This window comes from Pezoporus occidentalis, unplaced genomic scaffold (assembly GCF_034315485.1).
Source record: "Pezoporus occidentalis ecotype Australia unplaced genomic scaffold, CSIRO_AGI_Poc_V1 ctg65, whole genome shotgun sequence".
In the NCBI taxonomy this organism is placed as follows: domain Eukaryota; kingdom Metazoa; phylum Chordata; class Aves; order Psittaciformes; family Psittacidae; genus Pezoporus; species Pezoporus occidentalis.
In genome coordinates, this window is record NW_026915998.1 from 343,125 (window position 1) to 362,232 (window position 19,108).

A 19,108-nucleotide genomic window follows, 5' to 3' on the forward strand; every position below is an offset into this window, starting at 1 on the left:
GGGGAATACCTTATTCCCTGCAGTCACGGCATTTCACTGGTTCTGTCGTTGTGAGACTTCCACAGGTAGTCCAGTGCCTGCTGGAAGTGGTGCTGGTCCTCCGATTCCTCTGGAGAAGTGCGATGCGTGGGCAAAGACAAGGCTTCTTGGGACACATTGCTGCCACCAGTCAGATACAATCTGAAACCGTTCCTATTGGTCAGGAGAAGAAATCCACCAGTGCTGACTCTGGTATCTCCCCTGAAATACATTCTGAGTAAATTGTCCTCCTACACTACACTCACATCATTATGTCATTGGTGCTCTTTACCACATTGTACCACAGGGTAGGCTAGTTTTGGGGTGGCCAAAACGATTGGTTTACCTACAGTAAGGTTATTATGTGCCATAGGATTCTTTGGCAAGGAAGATACTACCCATGTGCAAGGTTTTGTTACAATACCATTCAAGATGTTAATGCAGAACCCCTGGCACAAAGATGCATCCGATCGCCCTGTGTGCTTGCTGTATTCATTCAAGTGGCCTTTGCAGCTGATAGCCTGACAGGGCTTTCCCACCACACCCGTGCCTTCTTCCTGCCCTGAGATATTGCATGACTGATGCTGTGCTATGTTCTGTAGGAACATTTTATCCTATTAAGGCACCTCTGGAAGCCAGATGTTCTGTGTGAGGAAGGACTTTCTTTTTTAAAAACAAACAGTTTTGAGCTGATGTTATTTTTATTCCGTTCGCTCTGTGAAACTTCCAAGCACAGATCTTTGCTTGGCAATGTCATATCAGGGAATGAGAGAGAAATTGCTGCCCATCTGTCGCTGTCAACTATATACATGTACAGAAGGAATCTACTTAGAGGGCACTATGGATGTTGCAAAGCTAAATATTAGTATGTTAGGAAATTACTGTATTAAACTGTGCTTGCAGTCCCACTCCAGCTTTGAGTTACATGATCTGAAGTGTGGTAAATCACGTCCACCGACTTTTGAAGTGGTCTAATGCCCTGTTCTTAATTTCTGGGATTCCTCCCATAAATCCCTGAAGCCAGACTTGTAGCCATGCTGAGCCCATGTAGCTCCAGTGAGAGTGAGCATGAACAGTGCTTCAAACCAACCCCCTAAGCCAACTTTTCTGGCTGCTCAGAAAACTCAGGTCTGATGTGTTGAACAGTAGGCATCCAAGTTCACTGTGATGACTTGGTTCTTCACCTTTCCACCAGTGAAATGAGGATAATACCTTGCTCTAACATCATGTTAATGTGGTTATGAGATACTGAGCTGTAATAGCGTTGTGTAGTGAGAGATGGGACTAATGAATATTTCTGCATTCAGCACAGAGTTTGACAAAGATATGGTTAATAAATGGAACGTGCTTTCTCTGTAGGACCTCTTTTCAAACAGCAGCTCTGGTTGCCTTTATTCTTTGGGTATTCCATATTTTGATGCATTCAGAAATCAAAAGATCAGGAATTCTCAGCATACTGTAGACTTCCTGATACTCAAAGCTCTACTACAGGCAAATGCTGAAATCAGAAATGAGCTGTGCAACCAATTTTTCCCATGTTTATTAAGCAAGAGCCACCAATGTAAGGATTTTTCTTCCACATTGAAACCTCTCATTTTTCTACAGCAGAAAATTCATCATAGTGAATAGAAGAAGACCTTCATGTGTATGTGTTGACTGGGATGGTTATCATGTCTAACTCACAAGTGTCACCGTTACAGTCACATCATTTGTGTGTTATACAAGACTTGGTGGCTGCGGCTGCTCAAAAAGATACAGGTGTCTTGAGGTTACATTACGTGGAGAGTGGCCTACTAACAGTCTATTTGCTGAATCTGGAAATGTAACTACTAAACAACCTCATCCATTCCTTAAGCCTATATAATATGGCTCCCTATGTATATACTGTTCATATAGCTTTGTCCAGTCTTAAGTTGGATTTCTATACCTTACCTTAACAAACTGTCCCATGGCATGAGTATAAGGAAGTTTTTCCTGGCCTGTGGGGATTTTTTCTCTGCCTAATTTCATGTCATAACTTTGAGCTTTGGCTGTGAAAACTGGAAGCATTTCAAGTTAGGAAAGTTTTAAGTGTCCCACATAAAAGTGAGAGTTGACAAGAGCTTTAATAGTAAGGAAGGGGAGGGAGGTGTCTGAAAACACAGATCACAGCTTTCAGTGCTGAGGTTTCATGAGTGTTAACTAGATAAAAAGTGACCTTGTAGAGTGCAGTGAGCAGATCTGCTTCCAGGGTGGCCAGGCTAACTGGAATGTCTTTTTGTCTTGCAGAAGATGAAGCCCATAGTCCAAAGAAGACGATCTACCCCTTCTGCCATTACGAAAGCCCTTGGCAAGTCAAAGTGCCATTCCAGGTAGAAGAAATACCTTTCTGACTCCTTTTTCCACCTTTCTGCTGACATCCTGCCTGTGCTGTGTAGGGTGGCATAAGCTCAGGATGTTTGGTGGGAGAGCCATCAGTACCAGCCATCCTCCAGGACAGTCACATCCCTGTCGGATGACAGCAGCTTTCCCTAACTTACCAACTTCGGTGGTGAAAAGCTCCCTCTCTTGCCTGCCACTCCGGAGCCATCCAGTGCTCTACTGATGCTTTGCTCCTGCAGGTGTAAAGCACCAGGAGAGTCAGCAGGTAGAGCCAGGTACAGACATGCCAGACATTCATCTTGCTGCATTGCAGCCCATCAGGGCATGGGAATTGGGTGCAGCATGGTAATATGAGCATCATCCCCACGGACCTGTCTCCGTGAGGTCAGCCTCATAGGATTATAAAGGGCAGGAGTGGTTTTTGCTTGGTTGTTTCCTGACCAAGTTATTGGGCTTCTTTGTCATCACCCCCACCCCTTTCTAAATTGCACTAAAAAAAAGAAGCAAAGAGAAACAAATTCTTGACTTTATTTGGCTGGAGAATATCCTCCTGAGGGAGGGAGGCTTTAAACACTTCTCATGACGGATTGCTACGGAGGGAGCTGGTACAATGCCATCTCTGCTTAGGCCACCAGAGTATTGGTGAGATTTTTTGGCTGTCCTGCTGTTGTGCTTACAGAGCTGTGTGACCCCTCCAGCTTTAGGAAACACACTGCTGAGACTGTGAGGTGGTGTGGCTCCCACTGCTCAATTGACGCACGTGGAAAGCTTTTAATACCAAGTTTAAAGGTGATTTAGCTTCTCACTTTTAAAGGCAACAGATGCATAAGCCAAGAATTCTCCTGTTAGTGGCTGTGGAGAGGTGAGGAAGGAAGAGGGAATTTCTCCCTTCAGCAGTGAGGGTGTTCCTGTGGCTGTGGGATGACTTTAAAAAGCAGACGCTGGCGAGCTTTAAACTCACTCCCATGAAATCATGGGATCACTCCCCAGTTATGAGGGCAGTGGAAGCTGAGTTGTGACTAACCGTGTCAAAAATACTATCCCTTAAAGCTCATGTGTTTTTTTGTATGTGTAGAGACTGCCCTCACACTAGAGTATTGTGAGGGGTGGAGGGAAGATAAGTATCTCTTCCACATGTGTCATCCAAAGCAAGATACATGGCTTTGTCTATGTGTAGAGACAGGACGATTTGTGTTGTGAGGGGTTTTCTATGTCTTAGAGATTAACTAATTCAGTAGGGTCGGGCACGCAAACACCGGCTCTGAACAAGGCTCAGCAAAGAAATGTTTCTTGTTCATTCAGCACAAACCCACCTGTAGAGCCAGGATAGAAGCAGGAAATAACTATGGGACCTGTCGTACTGCTAGCCGCTGCCAACCAGAGCCAGGAGCAGCGCAGAGGAGGGTGCTGAGAGGCAAACAGGGAGATTAGCATTTGGCAGAGCTATTCCAGCTGGGGAGAGCATAGGGAAAGGATCTGGTTCAATTCCGATGATGACTTATTGATTGCAGTCAGCATGCAAAAACCCCTGTGGTTTTGGGGAAGTGGTCAGCACCTTTATCTTTCTTAGGAGAAACAAGATGCTGGATTTCAGCCAGGCAATCAGACGGATGGAATTAGATGGGTACATGCAGTTTGTTTTCTCTGTGCTGCAGCCCTAGCACTGACAAGCAGTTCAGAATGGATGGAAAACATGTGCAGAGATGGTAGCCCCTCCTCACAGCAGGCTGAGCAGTGCCACGAGCCATGGGTTTTCCGTGAGTCATAGCTCACATGCGCGTGTGGGAAGTAAGTGTTTTACCTGAGTGAGAAATAACTCAAAAAGGAATGCGTCAGCAGCTCAGCCTCCCCAGGTTTGGTGTGGGCAGTTAGGCAGTTTTCCATCTGTCTGAGGCTGATAAAATTAATTGGGCAGAGGCAGGCAAATGCAGTTCAGAAGGGAGAGCAATATAGAGGCAGTGCTGGGAGAAGCACGGGGCTCTGAGGCTCTTCCAAACCTGTCTTCAATCATGAACCTGTATGAGAAAAGCTTCTGACAAAGTCTGATGATTTTTCTTCCTTCCTTAGGGAATCTACCCTTCCCTCTTCCCATTCAGACAATGGGCTGCCAAGTGGGGTGTTCAGCAGCCCAGGCTCCACTTTCGTCCTGGATGAGCGCGTACAGCTAACTGTGGGCCTGCAGACCCAAGAAAGACATCTGATCTTGTTCAGTGATGTGCTGGTCATCGCCAAGTCCAAGTAAGAGGAATTCACACTTGCTCCTCTGCCCCAGTATGCGCTGTTAATGTTAGGCTCTGAGCTATTTGTGGAGCGGGCATCAAAACAACTCTTCTTTACAAATGTGGGTCTAAAATGCGGCGCTTCCCCTTTCCCCCTCTGGAAAGTCTTCCTGGTATTAATGCTTCCCTTTATTTTCCTGAAGGAAAAGGTTGTCTGATTGGTTTTGCCCTTTCCCTCATGTGGCTTCTGGAAAAAGCAGTATGAGGGCATGAGCAGTAAGGGCAGACAATTGATTCCTGGCCTGGCTACTTCTGCCACACATAAATTAAGAGCCTAGGTAACTCCAGCTATTAGCATGTACAGCAATTAGCCTAAATCACCATCTACCTCCGTGTGGCTGCAGTGAATCACATTGCCCTAAGCTGTCCCACTGCAGCCACCAACCCCAAAATCCATTTGCATCTCCTGTATTCCCTCCACATGCCCCGACATTTAGTTCTGGGGAGGCTTGCTGCTGTCATTGCATCTCCTGACTGAAAGGTTACGATCTGGCCTAAGAAATCCATCGTTTGCCTTGCAGGTCCTCCTCCAGCCTGAAGCTGAAAAAGCAGGTGCATCTGAGTGAAGTGTGGACCGGTACCTGCCTCAGCGAAGTGACAGAGAAAAAGATGGGTCCTGAGAATTCGTTTGTCATCGGCTGGCCTATCACCAACTATGTTGTCACCTTCAGGTACCTCATCAGACACCAGACCTCCCTCTGCAGCCTGTTAAGTGAAATGATGACGGAGGCTGCAGGGCCCTAAACTCTACTACAGCCCTTCTCCCCATTGAGTAGAGGACTTCCACCCCCATTAGACAGTGTGGTAATGACCTGGACACTGGGAGTCGGTCATCTTAGAAAGGTACCTGCAGGTTGGTCCCTGGGAGCCTTTTAGAGGACCAATGGGTCTTGCAAGTGTTGTTACAGGAATGGCTAAGCCTGCTGCAGAGCATCTGAAACATCACCACCAAATCTGCCGTAGCAAACCAGCTTGTCCCATCACATAACTTACAAGCATGTTGTTTCAGCACCTGCCAGCAGCCATTTCTGTAGGAGCTTAGCCCTAGTTTGAGAGATTTTCATTACGAAGGACAGGTTAGTTATGTCAGTGAAAATGCCGGACTGCCTTGTGCCAGGATTAAAACCTTTATCCTCTCCTTGTGTGCCATGGGCAAACCTTCCTTCTGCGCTATCTGCCAGGGCCTTCCAAGCCCACACAACAAACTAACTGTAAAACTAGGAAGGTTCTTCAGGATGGGTCTGCACACAAGCTGCACAGTCCAGAGCTCACTTAGCCCTTGCTAACCCCAAAACTAGAAATGCAGTGGAGCATGGAGCAGGCTAAAGAACAGGCCCTTCGTATCCAAGTTCCATCTCAAAGGCTGTCCCTGTGCTGTGCCTGAGCTAATAAGGCTCACCAAAAAGCAGATGAGTTTTTTCTTACCTGGAGCATGGCTAAGCTGAATCTAGAGCTGGCGTACCCACAGGGAGCTCAGCTGGCTCAGGCATCTCCACTTCATACTCTCTTCTGCAAAGCAGAGAGGTCAGCGATCTTCAGGGTCACCCCGTCCTCAGGGATGCTGGCACCCGTAGGAAGTTGTGCCCCACTAGATGCTTTCCCTTCTGTGGGGCAGCTGCCTTGGTGGAAAAAAGAAATGGGAACCGTCCCATGGTTTCATACATGCTGTCTCATCGTTTACAGGGGTCAGGATGGACTCTCCCGGGTGATGCATTCCCAGTTAGGATTCATCCTCTTGACATGCAACTTGCCATTTGTATCTTAGTCCCAACTCAACAGCAGTTCCATTTCCTTCACGTCACTGAGACCTGGGTAACCCATGTTGGCAGCAGAAGCTTCTAGGAATGGCAGACACTGGGAAGGAAATAATAGGAGAAAGAAAATAGCAACTAAAGGTCACTGCAAAAATAATAAGGGCCTACAAGATGAGTTAACTCCAGCATCACAGAAAGACATTTGTCCCTCATCCCAACACTCACCAGCCTGGGCAGGAAATGCAGTCCAGGTTGTTCCTGGAATTTTTTTGTTATTATTACTTTTGTTACTTGTTAAAATAGGACGGAGGCAGGAAAGGACTGTGCTTTTGTTCCAGGGCTGTGCAGGAAGGAACTTTGACTTGCAGCTATATATAAATGAAACTGGGTAGAGTTTCCAAAGGCTGTTACCCGCTCAGCACTTGTTTGATCATCTGCCTCCCTTTTTATCTTCAGCTCAGCTGACGTGAAGGAGCGATGGCTGTCAGCATTACTGTGGTAAGTGACCCTCCTTTCATCCTCCTCCTGGGTGGTTCCTCTACAGTCCCCAGAGACATTTGTCACGCTAGGTGTCAAGTTGCCCTCTGATTTTCAGTACATGAGGTGTCTAGCTCCTGTCCGAAAAGTCCACCTTTGAAACCTGAATGTAGAAGCCCTGCTTGAAAGCAAAATTGGTGTTAACAGCCCAGAAAAGATGAAAACCACTAGAAGATAACGTTGATGGAGCACCTTTTTTCCTTTGGAGCTGGAGGCTGACTTTGCTATGGAAATGGCACAAGTGCTACTGATACTTCAAATGTTGGGTTGGCTTTTTTTTTGATTCAAGATTGTATTTGGTGGCATCTGGAGGCCACAGTTATCTCTTTTTCATGTTAGGTTTTTATATGCTGTTTCCACTAACATCTCCAGGCAGAAATGTTTACATGGATACAAAGAGGGGAAGAAGCCTCTTGGTTCGTGGGGAATAGTAATGGTCTTAAGGATGCTGGAAGGTGTTGCGCTAGACACATCTGTCCGCATTAAAGTGCTGTCATGTGGGGTTTTACTAGTCTTGGACCTCAAATAAATAAGCCATGAAGAGCATGTGACCACACTATGAGCATTGTACATTATTGTTACTGCTGTAATTAAACTGTATTTATCACAGTGCCAAGGAGCAGGTCCCTTGGATCTCTAGGATCCTTCTTAGGGTCCTTCTCAAGTTTGGTTTGGAAGTTATATTCCCTCCCCTTTTCTTTGACTTCCAGGCATATCAATGAGGTAAAACAGAATGAATATCCGAAGAATCTATCGCTTCAGATCTTTGTGCTGGATACTGACAGCTGTTCTTCTGTAAGTAGAACTAAGAACCTGCTCTTTAGACCAGCGCTACATGGAGGTCTGCGGGGTAGGGGTGGGAAGGCAGGGCTGTGGGGCTGCTGCTGCCACCTCTGTTTGAAATTCAAGTCCCATGAAAAGGTTTTAGAGGGTGTGCCTCTGGGCAGCTGCATCCTTCCCCCTGGAATGGGCTTCAGTTTTGGCTTAGGAAATGAGGAGGTAGCCAGACCCTTACCAAAAGCATTTAATTCTTAAGATTATTCTTGGCCTCCTGCTTTTTTACTCTTTTCCTTCTGCTTCACTTGGTAACTGTGGTTAAGTCTGTGGTTGAGTGTCCAGCCATTCCTATTTTCAGTGCAATAAGATGAGGAAATCGATCATGAAAGAGTCGCTGGTGTGTTCTGAATTAATTTAGACTGGAATGTGCCCCAGTCTCTTCATATTAATAGCATACATTTCTAGGCTTCAAGCCAGTGCCATTTACTTCCTGGGTACTCTTCCCTCAGAGGGCAACCCTGATGCTTGTGGTTTATTAGCGTGGTGCCGTGTTCACCTTTTGGAGCAACAGTGGCACTACACTCAGTCAAATACTGATGTGATCAAATACAGCATCTGAACACCACCCTCATGCTGTGATTTCTACTCGACTAGGTCTTTGGATGGTATAATAAACCCATGATATAAGAAATAGTGGAGAACAGTTTTCACAATGTGTAGCCATCACCCTTAACAGTGATTCCAGTACAACTCTTCTAACCATGAACATGTAGTAAAGACAGTCAATAAACAGATAAGTGACATTTCCCCCAAACTTTCAAGCTACAAGAAACCACAACCAAACTTCATCCCTTCTTATTAGCTTCCTCTGTTTTCTTTGTTTCCTTTTCTAGACTACCACAGTCAATGTGTCCAATGTGGAAACCGCAGAGGGTGTGATGAAGAAGACCCTTGAACAGCTTGGACTCCCTGTAAGTGCCAGTTGCACAGTCTGCCAGGTCTTAGCTAAGGAAGCTGGCAACATCCAGTTGACAGGACAGTGCAGATGTGGCGATGTGCTGTAGCTAACCAGTCAGGCATTAATACTCTCTGGACTACAAGATGAAGCAATCTGTTTGTGCGAGTGCCAAGTATCAGAAACACAGACATGCTTATACGCCTGCATTAAATTCAAACCATGTATAGGGAAGTCCATTGGATTTCAGAGGACTTCATGCTTGCAATCCAGCATTAGGATTGAGTCAAGCTTGTCAAAGGCTTATTAATGAAATGATACACTGAACAAAGCAGTGATGTTATCAGATGAGCCTTGCCCATTGCAGTGCCCATTACAGCGTGTAACAGATAGCTGTGTACATCTGGCTCCTTGGTCTGTTCAGCCCTTTGTTGCTGTGTGTTGCTTTCTGAGTGCAACCTCATGGACTCTCACCCTGGCCCTCTTTACCTAATGTTTTTCTCTTCTCTGTTCCTCCACCTCCAGGGCAGGACAAGTGAACACCACCTCTGGGTGATCTCAGGAAAAGATGACCCTGCTTACCCTCTCATTGGTAAGCGTTTAAACTGCTGCTTGCTTCTCTGACAGAGGGTGCAGCCATTGCTCCGACTGCTTTGCCTTATAACATAGTGCTTAGTTATGCTGAATGAGTAATCTCTGCATTAACTCTGTGTTATGTTGTTAGGTTTTCAGTGATAACCCAATAAATAAATCCCCAGGCTCTCCCAGGATGTTTATACATGTCGGTTTATTAACAAGATCTTGCTCCAAAGACCATGTTCTCATAATAAGACTGTATTCTGGGACTCTTTAGACTTCACATTTATTTTTGGGTGGGTTTTGATGTTTTCCAACTCATCATGACACATGCTTAGTTTTTGTATCCGTCCAATGCATACTAAACTGTTATAATAAGCCAACTCCTACACAGAGCAATGCTTAGAGTATTTTGTTAGTGCAGTGGGGCCCATAAGCCTATTAATAAAAGCATAAACCCAATTTATGTGCTTTGTTGCATGATGTGCTGGAGAGCTGCTAATGAAGAGTGGCTGGCCAGGTTTAACTGGATGAACTTACTTGTAAATCAATGATCATATGTACGCATAGGTGTGCCCTGTCCTCTTTAGGCCACAGGTGGAGGTTTTGAACAACACTGCTTAGAGGCCCAGCTGCAGTAGGAGCCGTTGGATGTGGTTGCATCCTCCTGCCCAGATTTAGAGCTGTTTTCACGTAGCTCTGCATCTTTTCTTGCTCTTTATACACCTCTCTGCTCCACAGGGCATGAGCATCCTTTCAGCATCGCATTGAGCTGTATCCGGGACTCTGCTGACCAGCAACAAGGAATCAACAACAACACCCTTCTGGCTGATGGGACAGAAGCTTCCTTCCTTGATCAGCTCCCAAAGGAAAAACAGTGTCAGTTTGTTCTGAAACCCAAGCCCCAAGCTCCAATGCAGCTGAGGAGAGGTAGGGGCTGCAGGAGTGCATTGCAACCCAGCAGAGACAGCTGCATTCCATGGCAATGCCAAACTCTTCCTAACTTTGTACACATATCCCAGAGTCATTCTCATACCTGAATGTATGCGTAGAGGAAGAGATTGCAGAGCAGCTAAATTTGTTTGTGAAAATATTCAGAATTGGCTTTCAGTCCTAGATTAGCTTTCAATTGCAAGCCATTCTTACACTGCACAGGCAGCAACGTTCACTGAAGAACAGTGATTGAAGAGAAGTTTTGCTGATGGCTGGGCGATGAACAAGTGTTTTCACTGCTGTGTATTACCTGACCGTCCCCATTTACAGTGTAGTTATTAAACAAGTGATGGTCCCCTTGCTCAGCCGGGAACTCTGCCCCACTGTGGATCACTCACTGGCCAGTAGAAGGACAGACAGATGTGTAATGGAGGTCTGTGTTTGCTTTCAGAGTCACTGCAGAAACACACCAAGAGGAAAAAGTCCTTGATTGACTGGGCCCTGCGCCGCAGCACCAGCACCCCCACAGGCAGCCCTCCTTCGCAGTCACCTACCACCCCACGGAAGCTCTTTGGCCTGTCTCTGTCTTCTGTCTGTCCTGATGGGATCCTTCCCAAGCCAATCATGGTAAGGAGCAGCCTGGACTGGTTGTCCTGACATAAACTTTATGTGTTTAGCCACTTGTGGCATTTATGAGGGTTGGATGACAAAGACCATCATTTGCTTGTGATGCAGATCGAGCTCAGTTACAAGAGTAAAAGCATCCCTCTCCTGTGTAATCCATATTGCTTCGTGCAAAGATGTCCATCCCATTTCAGTGAGTGTCTCCAACCAGGTCATCACAAGTTGCCATGGGGCAATGTCAGTGGACGATGCCATAGTCCATACGCTACATAGCTTAGACCTCACTCACTAAAAGAGTCCAATGGACTCACACTTGCCCCAGGATAAGCGTACCCACATCAACTGTACTGGCAACTTAGCTGACAGGCTCTTGTCCCTGGTTAAATCACGACAAATCTCTTGTGTGTCTGTCCTCTTCCTGTACTGACTAGGTCTTGTTATAATTATGTGAGATATAATATACACAAACTACAGGGTAAAGTGTTAGGCTCTTAAGTACAATTGGGCTTTTTCTTAGGATATGCTGCTCCTGCTGTACCATGAAGGTCCCTCTACTAGGGGCATTTTCAGACGTTCTGCCAATGCCAAGACTTGCAAGGAGTTGAAAGAGAAGCTGAACTCCGGAGATGATGTCCAGGTGGATGGAGAGTCAGTCTTTGTGGCTGCAGCAGTCATCACGGTACGTTTGGCCAAGTAACTCAGCTGTCTGGGCTAATAGAAACTTCCTTCTTTAAGGAAGCAACATGAGTCTTTATGGGTAGGAAAGTTTGGGGAAGGTATAGAAAGCATTTTCCCAGCAAGAGACATTCTCATTTGATGGCTTGGACTATCTATGTGCTCAAAGGTATCTGTCTGACTGAGTGGTGCTTGCTTTCACATGCAGATACATGCAGTGGCCTTCAGGCCAGTGTTTCATTTTACACCTCTCTGTACAAAACAGCCTTCAGCAGGTGATATAGTAACATCTACCTCCAAGACAACCGTGGTATCTATACAGTGCCAAATAACATGCCAGAGTCTGGAGTCAGCAATTCAGATGCTGCACTAACAGGAAACCCTTTGGCGGCAGCACAGATGCTCTCAGTCCTTTCTGGACACACAGAAGAGACTGCAGGGAGATATGAGAGGACTCATGCCATTTAAGTTTTAGTAAGAAAAAGCCTATCTTTTGCAATTAAATCTGGTCAGAAAAATTCAGGCACCTAGAGTATCAAAAACCATGCCCATCTCTTGCTCTTGATGGCCTAATACAAAAACCAGTCGACTGGGAGGATGTTCAGACCCTTTCCAATGCAAGACATACGTTAAGTTGTTAAATAGTCACCTGAGGGAAAAAAAACAGCAATAATCATAGCTGAGAAATCTTTCAAACAGAACTATGCACAGCCACAGGGATGAGTCCTCTGCCTGCTGCAGTGGAGATGAGTCCTGTCCTGGAGAAGGGACAGGGCACAAGGGCTGCAACACAGTCCTGCAGCGCTGCAGTGGAAGAGCCCTGAGGAGGACAGCTTGGTGAAGTGGGGAGGGGAGGAGAAATGTATTTGTGTCATGCCTTGTTTTATCTTGTGCTTAATATGAATGAACAATGACTATATGCATCATGAAAACAAAGTAAGGATTTCAAAACTGACCAGACTGCTCTGCATATATATATTTAATTCAGGATTTTCTCCGAAATATACCTGACAGTGTTCTATCCTCAGACATGCACGGACTGTGGATGGAAGCTGTGGACACAGAAAATCGGGCACATAAGATTGAAGCTATCAAAAGGTTTGTAAAAGCCTTTGTAAAAGCTTCTTTAGGTGGGAGAAGGGAGAGCACACAGCCCTAAGCATAGACTTCATCTTCTGGGAGACGCTTTGGCAATGCTCCAGGCCACAGTAGAGCTGTTCTGATTGCTGGTGTCAATGGTCAGAACATTTAACTTTCAAGAGTCTTTTATGAACATTGTGAACATTTCTGACCCCCCCAAAAATGTCATTAGAAATTCTTTTCTGATTACCAGTTCAAGTTACCAGAACCAGCGCACTGAACAGGCACGGTAATTCAGCCACCAGGAGCACGCCAAATGTCAGTGGAATTAGATCCTTAGCAATGGTAACTTTTTTCTTACGTGCACAAAACAAAGCTGATTATCTTATTGGCCATTAGAAGAAATACCCCCACCAAGGTGGTGACTGGGAAATGGCTTTACTGCCTTGAAGCTGCTGCCCTGAGCAAGAACCGTCTATCAGCATCCTGTAGGATATGCAGTATATCAAACCTCTTCCTGTCGGTGGCTCGGCTCAGTTTTTGAACCTTACTGTTTGGCCTGGGCCTCCTTCCTCCATTGTCTCTATAGCGTGAGACACAGGCAATGGCTTTGTCTCATGTGCTGCTGGCCTCGAGCTGTACGTGTTGCTTTTGGGCAAGCATTGTTTTGTTAGGGCCTTACAGGCTTCTACCACATGTTCTGGACACAAGTCCCTTGGTCCCTCCAGCTCTGTGAGCAGAGTGGGTAGGCGACATGGATGTAAAGTTGTTGCTCCCACAAAAGCTGGTGGAGGGGAGTGACAAGGGCTTACTTCATTATCCAATGTGAAAGTCTCAAAGTGGTTGCAAAAGGGCAGAAGGGGGCAAAAGGTTTGGGACTACTCCTGATACTTGAAGAGCAGATGTTTGTGAACAGCATTGTTTTCCTTTGTTTCCACTCCTGAATAGTCTAGTCAACCAGCTTCCAGAGGCCAACCTCATTTTACTCAGACACCTCTTTGGAGTCCTCCATCATATTGAGCAGAATTCCGGCGTGAATCAGATGAATGCCTTTAATCTGGCTCTTTGCATAGCACCCAATATGCTGTGGCTACCAAGTCCCACTGGGCCTGAGGAGGAGAGCAGGTCTACAAAGAAGGTAATCTTTTGTGGGTTTGGCCTCATGCTTGTCTTCCCCTTTTACTGCTTTTTATGGGCACTGTATTTTGTAGACTAAGGGAAGGCATAGGATTAGTGACAGTGCTGGCTGAGTGGCATCCAGCCTTTGTCCTTTCCCTTGTGCAGTTGTGGCCATGCTGGCAGGGGAATTTAACCACTCAGTTTATCCAGGATGTAAAGGCAAGCCATGGTTGCTTTAGCAAATGAACTTCTATATGGTCAAGCAAACCATGTCCAGCAGCTAAAAGACGGAGCAACTGAAGTTAGACACTGCCACTTCAGCTGGATTTAAAGCCATTTTGCAGAGACAAAGTAAGCAATGAATATGATGGTGCAGCAGGGGAGGAATGCTTGCTTGTAGCTTATGAAGTGTTATCAATAGTGAGGAAAATTGTAGAACATACTGTACCTGGCTCACTGTACCAGTTCACAGAGCTCACATTCTTGTTCCAGCTATAGTCTGTACAGACACATTGCCATGTCCTTAACAGCTTCTTGGGTAAAAGGTTCTGTAGGAAATTCCATCTTTGTGGAAGGAAAAGGAAGATTCCAGGACTGATTTGACTTGCTTTATACAGCTGGCTGTATGTTCATGAAACTGAGTCTGTAAATTCATGTCTTTGGCAGGTGGCCTTGTTAGTGCAGTTCCTGATTGAGAACTCCGGAGAGATTTTTGGAGGTGACATTGCTTCCTTGTTTCAAAGACCAGACAAAAAGTCCAAAACCTCAGAGGGATCTCTGGGTAAGTCGCTGGCACTGTGTCTTCCAGACACATTTAAAGTCTTCTAGCAGTTAAACTCCTCATGCTAAAGAGTTTGCTTTCCCTTCGTGTCTCTTCCAAGGAAAAGCATTGGAAAACAGTTGAGTTTGGTTTTCCCTTTGTAAGGCATAGGCAGGAAGAGAGGGCAAAGCAGAGGGCTGAGGTGCATCTCTTGAAATGTCCCTGGTTGCCTTTCTCTTTGGATGCTGTTCAACCTATTCCAGCCATCACAAGAATTTAGTGTAGCCTTAGCAATGCCATGTCCCAGCAATCTTTTCTTCCAGATTAGTTTTGTGAAGCTAGACCAAATGGTTGAATGGAAACAGGCTGATTTGTCTCCATGAATACAGGCCAGTGGTGAAAGCTCAGGTCATCAAGCCAACATTTTTGATATCATTCCCAGTCCTGCTCTGGTCCCTGTGCAAACAGCGGATCAACTTTGCTTTTCCATGAGCGTATTTCCCTGCCTTGGTTGTAAGGTTAGGAGACACAAGCCACAAATTAATTCGTGTTCTCTGCCCTGGGCATAGGCTTGGCTCAGCATGACGATTCCTCTGATGAGCTGGAATTTTCTGCTTGCGACCCAGAAGGATCAAAGCATCACCTGGTACCTGAAGCAGATGCCATTTTTGAGCCATCCAGCAGCCTGTTACTCGATGAGGATCCGGAGGACTGGGACTTGTTCAGTGAGATCACAGCCTGCTACCAAAGCAAAGCCCGGAAGAACGCCAGTGCAGACAGCTATGACCTCCTGGAAGAGGATGGCTCCTTCTGCTCCATCGGCTCGATACGCTCACTCAGCCCGGCCAGGGACCGGTGCTCATCGGAGCCCAGCGTCTGCCTCAGCTCCCAGCTCCCTGCTCAGAGCCATGAGCCGGTGGCCCGCCAGTCCAGCTGTGATGCCACCATCATGCACAGCCATACAGACTACATCCACAGGCTCAAGCAGCTGCAGGTAGAGAGCCAAAAGTTGATTGATGAAGGCCTAAGCGCTGGGGTTAATAAGGCCAGGCAAAACTTGTGGCAGTCACCTCGGACCAGCTCTACGGTGAAGAAGCTCAGCTTTCAGAAATCCAGCCTGTCCAACAGGTCCAGCTTCTCCAGCCTGTCCTCCACTACCACCTCCCCGTCTGCCTCCTCACTCAGCTCCTTAGACAGTGCTTTCTCCTACTGCTCAGAGTCATCAGCCATTAGTCCCACAGACGTCTCATCCCTACCATTCATGTTCGGTACGTCTGCCAGGCTCCATGCTGTGTCCCCCAGGATTGCCCAGAGGTCCCCGAAAGAGTGGCACAAGTCCCTCAGGTCTCCTGTGCCTTTACATCCATGTGATCTGGACAGTTTCCATGAGTATGAACCCAAGGCTGCAGAGAGCAATCATTGCTCTGGAGAGAAGAAAGGTTTTCCTCCCGTCAGCAGAGCTGCTGTGGGAAGCCCATTAACTGACATTGACTGGGAGGAAGAGGAGAGACAGCTGAGTTGTGGAGGGGCCCCTGGCCCCGGGCTCAGGAGCCAGGGTTGTACCAAAGAGTTTGAACAAACCCCTGAGCTCCCAGCTGCCAGCCCGGCCGGCGAGAAGTGCCCGCAGAGCAGCCACCAGCAGCACAGGGAGAAGGCAGTGAAGAACATAGAAGTGAAAAGCGTTGATGCCTGCCCTCCAAGCCAGGAAAGCCTGAAGCGCACCAAGATAACCTTTTACGTGGCCCCAAATAAAGGAAGTCCTTGTAGGTCTCCAGTGGAAGAGGAAGAGGAGGGATCCCTGGCAAACACCAGCAGCAGCGACTCGCCCAGCAGCAGCAGTGAGCAAAGCCTGTCCAAAAGCTTGCAGACTGTTAAAGTCCATATCCCCCAGACCGTTTTCTATGGGCAGAACACCCCTCTTGTCCTGCAGTCCATCTCCAGGCGCTACCACCATGGACCAGTGACCCCGTCCCCACAGGCAGAGCACAAAGAGAGCCCCCAGAGTGCCTCCACTCCTGAGGAGCTGGAGAGTAAGCCAGAGGAAATGGCGCAGGCGCCGACCCAGAGCAAGGGCTTCAACACGTTCAGCCACACCATCCGTATCATCCTCCCCACCTCCATTCGAAACACCATCAGGGAGTACTTCAAGCATGACGAAACCAAGACCTGTCCCGCAGCGGAGGCAGAAGCAGTGGAGAATGAACTCCTTCGGAGCAGGGTGGAGTGGCTCAGGAGCCAGCCACTGGCAGAGGTGGGCGCAGAGGAGCGTGATACAGTGGCGTTTGCAGAAGAGACCTTTGTCTAGGATGGATGTGGGAGAACTGAGTGTATTTTTTGTGTATGTGCAGCAGAAAATAATGTGTAAGATATGATGGGGGTGTGAAGAATTTAGCAGGCTGCATGGGGCAGTAAGTGTAAAGTGACACTAATGTGTACGTAATGCTGGGGTTTAACATTCATTTTAGCTGGGATTGGGGGGGGGGGGGTGTTCTTGATTTTTAATTTACGCCCTTTTTCTACAGAAGAGGCATCACTGGCTGGGTGTCTTGGGGGCTGAATGCCATCAGACTCTCCCTGTCCATGAATTAGCCGACATGTACAGGGGCTGACTCCCTTCCTTTGTAAAGTGGGAAAGGAGAAACTCTGCTTTATTTTCTCCAGTCAGCTGCTGATGCGTGCGGCTGACTGAAGAACTGGGACAGCTCATACTCCAGCAGAACTAGTTAAAAATCCTTATGCTTGCACAAAATCCTCCACTATTCACTTTTCATCACCACTCACCCAACGGAAGACCCTTCACCTCCATCCCAAAAATCACTGCAGCTTCTCTCTGCTCATCATTTGGCCCCTGGTGGTCTAGCTCACAGTGTGCCTCCGTTACTGTTTGAGGCACCAAATGGATGGAGCCCAGAGCCCAAAGCCCAGCTTTCACTGACAGATGGCATATGTAATATTTTAACCCCAAGATTGCTTTTCCTTTCCCAATTCATTTTGCATTGGTTCTCTCAAACCTCCCCTAAAGCTAGTATTTGACAGAGCCACAGTTACTATAAAGGATTTTAGCACTGTCATTTTGGCAGAGCTATGACATTTGTCTTTTTTGGTGTCCTCTGGGACACCTGGAATGTTGGGCCTTTTACCCCTAGTAAAAGGTGACATTATATTTCTGTAAATGATGGTAGCATGTCAAAAAGCCCTTTCCAGAGGCAGTATGGATGGGGCAACTAATCAAATTCCTAGTCATGCTGAGAGGGACTTAAGCGGTATTTGGCTCTAGCACGAGGTCAGAGGAGTTGTGGAAGTTGTCAAGAATGCTGTCGAGTGGATGCTGAAGCAAAGCCTCATCTGGCCAGAAAGTTGTCAGTCCATAAGCTGAGATGGTCCAGGCTTCAACAGCGCTGATGCTGTCTCAGAGAAGCATTGAATTCCCACTCAGCTTAGCACATGGCTGAGTTGTTCCAGGAGAATTAAGTTTGGAGAAGTGCCAGGCAGGGATGTGCTAAGCAGGCTTCTAGTGCTGCACTAGTAAAGAAATGCAGCCAGTGGACTCTTGGAGCACCCCCGTGATTCCACTCAAAGCAGTGCTCAGAAGTGCCACAGTCATAATGGGACTTGCTGAGAGGGTTGTGATGCTGCCAGCTGAGCGGTACACAGAAGCTGAGAGCATCACGTTAGTTTGACAGGCATTAAGAAAACGTTGGGAAAAGTCTCAGAGGTTAAAAGGTTCAGGCTATTTCATCTGAAAGTTATGTGAGAGTTTTTAAGTGGTTTCTCTCAGAGAGTTGCTCCTTTTACTCAATTTACAGTGAATGGGTGAAGGACAAGAGAAATACATGAATCCTAACCATCGAAAGGTCGCCTTTGCGGAGTAAGTGCCCCCTGCAAGTTGCGGAGTGTCTGCAAATAGCTGTATCTAGAGTTGCTTGACACCTGCCGTGGTTCAGTCCTTGCACAGAGGGGGAAGCCAGCTCTGCAAAATGATCTAGTAGGTATCGGATGCCACCGCTCATCTGTCAAGTGCCTGTGGCCAAATGCTGGGACAGGGGAGAGAGGGGGAAGCCCAGAGCCCACCGTTCCGAGGTGTATAGTTTGATTAACTCCATGCAGGGTGTTTAACTGTCAGATTCGGCACTCTCTGTCCCAAACCACCTTGGTGACCTTTGTATGATGAAAGGTGTATATAGTTGTAATACAACACCCCCCCACCGTGATTCCCCGCACACATGAACACTGACGTGGCATTCACAGTCTTTGTCTTCCAGAGCTACAGTTGTAACTATTCCAATAAAAGACACACGTGTTTGTTTGTCATTGGGGTGCACCGATCGCCTCTTGTTCCCTTGCTCGCTCTTCCCTCTTTTCTGCGCTTGAGTGGTGGCCTTTGCAAAACACCAACTGTGCTGTTGAGCCACGTGCTTCGGACCCTAGATCCGAGAGCCTGGCCGTGCTGAGCCTTCTGCCAGCAGGTCGGCTCAGGCACCGCTCTTATTTGTGTCTTTCTGGGGAGGTGAAACTGCATTGACTATTAGAAAAGTGCCTGCGCTTGGCAGAGAGATGATTCTGTGTTCTGAACGTGCTAATGGATTGTAAACTGACTCAGGAGCTGCGCTGGTCTCAGCTCAGACGAGGAAGACCTGGAGCAAATGCAGAGGAAGAGCTC

At 47.0% G+C, this 19,108-nt stretch overlaps 1 protein-coding gene across 1 annotated transcript; it reads left to right on the forward strand.

Annotated features, from left to right (window-relative positions):
• Window positions 1-2,238: 2,238 nt before the first annotated feature.
• Window positions 2,239-18,759, forward strand: LOC134175040 (rho GTPase-activating protein 20-like). The gene is made up of 14 exons (XM_062640471.1): window positions 2,239-2,369; window positions 4,447-4,617; window positions 5,180-5,329; window positions 6,869-6,910; window positions 7,660-7,744; window positions 8,620-8,697; window positions 9,207-9,273; window positions 9,999-10,187; window positions 10,642-10,817; window positions 11,332-11,493; window positions 12,478-12,587; window positions 13,518-13,707; window positions 14,355-14,469; window positions 15,018-18,759. Exons 1-14 carry the CDS (start codon window positions 2,290-2,292, stop codon window positions 16,751-16,753), a joined length of 3,351 nt encoding a protein of 1,116 aa, XP_062496455.1. The 5' UTR covers window positions 2,239-2,289; the 3' UTR covers window positions 16,754-18,759.
• Window positions 18,760-19,108: the final 349 nt, after the last annotated feature.

Bases quoted from the DNA above. Each gene is read 5' to 3' on its own strand.
- LOC134175040 (XM_062640471.1), top strand. From the start codon at position 2,290: ATGAAGCCCATAGTCCAAAGAAGACGATCTACCCCTTCTGCCATTACG. The intron at 7,745-8,619 runs GTAAGTAGAACT...TTCCTTTTCTAG, and splicing joins ATACTGACAGCTGTTCTTCT to ACTACCACAGTCAATGTGTC. The intron at 13,708-14,354 runs GTAATCTTTTGT...TGTCTTTGGCAG, and splicing joins AGAGCAGGTCTACAAAGAAG to GTGGCCTTGTTAGTGCAGTT.